We start from the raw sequence: 5,045 nt of genomic DNA on the forward strand, positions 1-5,045 counted from the left end.
GTACCTGCAAAGACTTGGCACATAACTAATAGTTGAATGGAGAGAAGAGCTGCTTGGTTTAGGTTGAACATGATGACCATCAGACTGACAAAGACTGACTGAAAGTTCAGCATCACGTCTGAAATGTATTTGTGGAGGAGGCACAGAGAAAAGGAAGTGCTTATTTCCTGGTTAGTTAGATGGTTTGTCTGCTCAGAACTTAGTTACGTGTTGTAAGTTTGAGGAGCAAAGAAACATTAATTCACATGAGAATCATACAATTGGAACATTGAGAATTGAAACTCACTCCTTCCTGAAAATAAACTCTAATAAATATATCATTAGTAATCCCTTTTCTCATATCCGGCACAGAGTAAAGGAAGTGGTTAGTTACTCTTTCTGTGTATCTTTAGAGGAACTGAAGTCCTGTGACAGTCAAATATAAATAATATAATTCAAATTAGAATCCTGAGAATTTAAGCTAGCTCCTTCTTGAAAATAAACTGTAAAAATGTTTTCATTTGTTGGCATTAAAATGCACAAAATCCACATGTTCAAGTGCAGAAAACCACCTCTGTATAACGCTGGGCCTTTCAGCACCATAGCATGAGAGTGTTCTTTCAGTGCATGTTGAATACTTTTTGATGCTTATAAGAAGCAGAATAACCATTACATATGCATTTCCCAAACCAAGTCAACAGCTTCTATTTTGGAATACTTCATTGTTTTGATCACAAAACACTTTTACAAGAAACACATCTGTTTCTGTCCTGTGTAATTCTCTCATAGAACACTAGAGGGCACAGACCCCCAATCGAAGCCTGTTGAGTTCACATCATTGCCAATAAACAAACATTGTGTAGGAGCCAAGTATGGCCTGTGTCATTTTGTAAACCCTTTTTTGTCACATCCGGTAATTGAGTCACGTGGTGTTGGGGATAGCAAAGGAGATATATATGCTGTTCTGTAGTTTAGTTGGATGAATGGAAGTAGAGGGGGTGAGGGAGTCTTATTTTTTGATGACCGCTATTTACAATACTATTATCACTATTATCATTGTTTGATGCTGTTGATCACCTCTGTACAGCAAGTATTTTGAACGTTTATGAATGTGTGTTATCCAGCACAAAAGTTTGTTTGTTGTTTACAAATAAAACCACAAAACTCAGCCTCTGGATCTGTGAATAATTGACTGCCAGCGCGTCCGCAGGTTAATCTCCCCTACTCCTCTCGGTGACTCATTGTAAGTTACCGATAGTCACCTACACATTGTAAGGAGCTTTCCTTGGTGAGCTCATGGTGCACGACAAACACGGAAACATTCAACACATCATACAAATGATAAAACCATAATAAACACAAGAAAACGCAAAGAGAACCCTGAATACACAAGTGAAAACAAAGTCCTTAAAGTGACGGCACTGGTTTTAATGTAATGTAATAATGTACAAAGGCATCAGTGGCCCAGTTGTCCTCCCTGTGATTGCCTTCCCTTGAAGCACCGGGTTTGTCCATGTCTCTTGTTTAACTTTCATTCAAATGTCTTGTCAGCTCAGAGGCCATAGATTGAATTGAGCCTCTCTGCGTACTGACTCCCGCGCTTGTTGTTTGTCCCACTGCCTGTGCCATCCTGCGGTGGAGGGAGGGACGTCTATAGAGATAGAAAGTGAAAATTAAAGTTCAACGCTGTAACAGAGAAAGAAAAGGAAAGAAGATGACAAAGTTCTTCGGACCTCTTCTACTGAGTGGAGATAAAACTGGTCCTGGACTGGATTTTGTGTCCTGGTCCTGAGTTTTCTGAAAAGATAAAGTTCAAAAGTAAATTAAACACAGTCTTGTAATGATAATTTATTCACAAACACTTACAGGAGGAGTAGTGAGATCCTTTACTTACAAGTACTAATACTGCAATCTTAAAATACTCTGTAAAAGTACACAAGTACTTTCAGCAAAATTGACTAAAAACAATACATCAAAAGTAACAGTACTCATTCTTAAAAATGAGCCCCTGTGAGTGGTATATTATTATATACAGTATGACATTATTAGATTGCACACAACACAAAGGGGCTACTGTTAGTGTCACTGTGTTTTATGTCGTACTGTGCTCCTATGTAGAACTGCACACTATTACAAGACTATCAATGAAAATTCAAGCTAAAGCTAATTATTTGTCTTTTTTAGTGAAGACATTCCGGTCAGTCTTTGTTCTCGCAACAAAGAGCCACAGAAGTATTGTTATGTGCCGTGACTCAATGTAAATTACATTTCTTCTTAATATTTAATACTGTAGTGATTGCAATGATGGGGTTAGATTTACTAACATTTGGTTATGCTTACTTGTGACAATAATACTTTGGCTGGGAAAACTTTAAGTTTTGCGAAAAATGTCAATAAAAGCATGAACATCCCATCCCCCCTCCTTGAACAGGATACACGGTTAAAGACATTGAATGGATGGATATTGGCCAAACTTTTAGTGAAGCAATAGTTTGTTGAAACCCATTGCATCAACTGTCTAGTCTTTGCAGTTATTCTGTTTGCATGACTTTTTACTCGTGACATCAAAGCGTATACTTTCTCTGTGCATGCAGCTACGCTATAGCTATGAATCAAAGCAGGTGACTACAGTGTGGTTTAAGCTCTGTAGCAGCCACAGTCAGGATTTTAGGTCATGAGTAACACCTTTTATGTTAGCCTCTTTGTGCTTTGTGCAATCTAATAATGTCATAATGTAAAAGATATCACTCACAGGGGTCATTTTCAAAAGTGAGTACTGTTGCTTTTTGCATTTTGCTGATAATACGTCTGTACTTTTACTTTGCTTTTGTAATGGATACTACGACTGCAATGGATTATTTCAACATTGTGGTGTTGAGCATCCACCAAAGTGTCAGGGAATGAGAAGTTGTTTTATTTTATTTTTACTTCTTCTTTGATTAGATATTTCCTCATTTATTCCAGGAAACATTTCTAACTTCAGAGTATATTTCATGAGGGAAAATGTTTTATTTTATCCTAAAGACTACGCATTGAGCAGTTTGATATATTTTGTTAAATTAAATAAAAAAGGTCAAAACATGCGTATATTCCCTAATGGTATAGGTATTACTTGTACTTATATCAATAATCAATCCTTCTTCTTCTCTTATTAATATTTTTGGGCTAAAAATTCTTATTTAAGTATATTGAACGTAAAGATACTTGGGTCGGCATGCAAATAAAAAAGAGAAATGCAAACGACATGAGCTCAGCGTAGCAAATGGCAGCTACGACGACATTTTCATGTGTATCACTTTGTTCACTTCCCCCTATATCTTTGCATCGTCCACTGTGCACAAATATACCTCGACCAAACTCGACCATGATTAACCTTAATCCAACCAACTGAGTCCCTGCAGACCCCAGAGGTACACTTGTCACATCTCACGGGTGCTTTATCATATCATTTATATATTTTTTCACTACTTTGTCAATCAATTTGTTCCTAATAACTTCATGTCATTCTTCTCTGTTTCTGTAGAAATACTAATGTATTGGAGTCCTGGGCAACCCCAGTCAAAAGGAGCAAAATGCTGCCAGTTTCAATGGAACCATTTATGCAGTTTGCAGAGGGCACGTTTGCAACGGGTCCTAATTTCACGTACCGCACACTGACAGTGGGGTACGGATGCTCTGTCTGCCATTTTAAAGGAGACAATCATTTCGTTATGTGTACTGTATTTACAATATGCAAATCAACTGTAACGTAACATTTTGGTTTTTTTCTTCGGATGGCATTAATTGCATAACTAATAATGTTTTTTTTGAGAAAGAAAGAAATAAACCCTTTGTTAGGATGGCTGTTTCTTACAGTAGGTTATTCTTGGGGTCCTCGTCGGTAGTGCTTGTATGTTAAATGTGTTGGATGACGGCTAAAGCAGAGCATATCAGATATACTGGGTGAGGTTGCATTGTTAACTGCTGTATCCAAGGTCAATGCTGTGAGCGTCACAAAGGAATTTGCATTTATTTTAGCTTTCATTTGGATGGGGCAGATATTATAATACCCTTTCACAGTAAACCAGGTTTAAGTGCATGGCAAGATACCAATAAGTGTGAGTCAGAAATTGAAATCGAACATAGTTCCCAGTACAGACGACTGCTCTGCACCAGAGCAAAGACGAATTAAATGAATTTGTTCTTACTCACAAATCTGAAAGCTAAAAAGGTATTACTCACCTGTAGAGGCAGACAGCTGTAGTGATTACACATAGAAGAAATCCAATTGCAGCTGTGATGTATAGAGAATACCACAGTGGACTGATTTCTGCACAAAATCAGATTAGTGAATTAATTTAAGTACAGTATCAGTTTTGAAATGTGCTGCGTCTGGTGTAGAGATGAATAGCCGTGTTTTGTGCTCCACCTACCTTCGTGTTCCACAGTCACATTTAAATTCCACTCAATAGCCCTTGTACGTTCTATGCCATTTAAAAAACATCTGTAGGTTCCTGCATCGTCATGCTGAACATTAGCAATATTCATCTTTGAAGGTAAGCTTTTGTCTATTGTTATTTTGTGAGAAGTGAAATTTGAAAAAGTATTATTAAGTAAGATTGAAAACACAAAAACAGATCTGCCTCTGGTCCATTTGATTTGCGTTACATTTGTCTCGGATATGTTGCAGGTGAAGATGACGGAGTCTCCCCTGGACACCAGCTCATCCCTGTGCTCAACTGGATCAATCTCTAACATTGGAGGAAACAACCAATCAATACAAATATAATCTATAATTACATTTACACAATTGGCATGCATAACAATCACAAATATTCACTGTACCTGCAAAGACTTGGCACATAACTAATAGTTGAATGGAGAGAAGAGCTGCTTGGTTTAGGTTGAACATGATGACCATCAGACTGACAAAGACTGACTGAAAGTTCAGCATCACGTCTGAAATGTATTTGTGGAGGAGGCACAGAGAAAAGGAAGTGCTTATTTCCTGGTTAGTTAGATGGTTTGTCTGCTCAGAACTTAGTTACGTGTTGTAAGTTTGAGGAGCAAAGAAACATTAATTCACA

At 37.5% G+C, this 5,045-nt stretch overlaps 1 protein-coding gene across 1 annotated transcript; it reads right to left on the minus strand.

Annotated features, from left to right (window-relative positions):
* Positions 1–16: 16 nt before the first annotated feature.
* Positions 17–5,031, minus strand: LOC116379211 (uncharacterized). The gene is made up of 5 exons (XM_031841151.1): positions 4,804–5,031; positions 4,392–4,709; positions 4,201–4,288; positions 1,713–1,776; positions 17–1,630 (listed from the first exon to the last, which is right to left on the minus strand). Exons 1-5 carry the CDS (start codon positions 4,910–4,912, stop codon positions 1,532–1,534), a joined length of 678 nt encoding a protein of 225 aa, XP_031697011.1. The 5' UTR covers positions 4,913–5,031; the 3' UTR covers positions 17–1,531.
* Between the last annotated feature and the right edge of the window lie 14 nt (positions 5,032–5,045).

This window comes from Anarrhichthys ocellatus, unplaced genomic scaffold (genome assembly GCF_004355925.1).
Source record: "Anarrhichthys ocellatus isolate YVR2014 unplaced genomic scaffold, GSC_Weel_1.0 scaffold3900, whole genome shotgun sequence".
NCBI lineage: Eukaryota > Metazoa > Chordata > Actinopteri > Perciformes > Anarhichadidae > Anarrhichthys > Anarrhichthys ocellatus.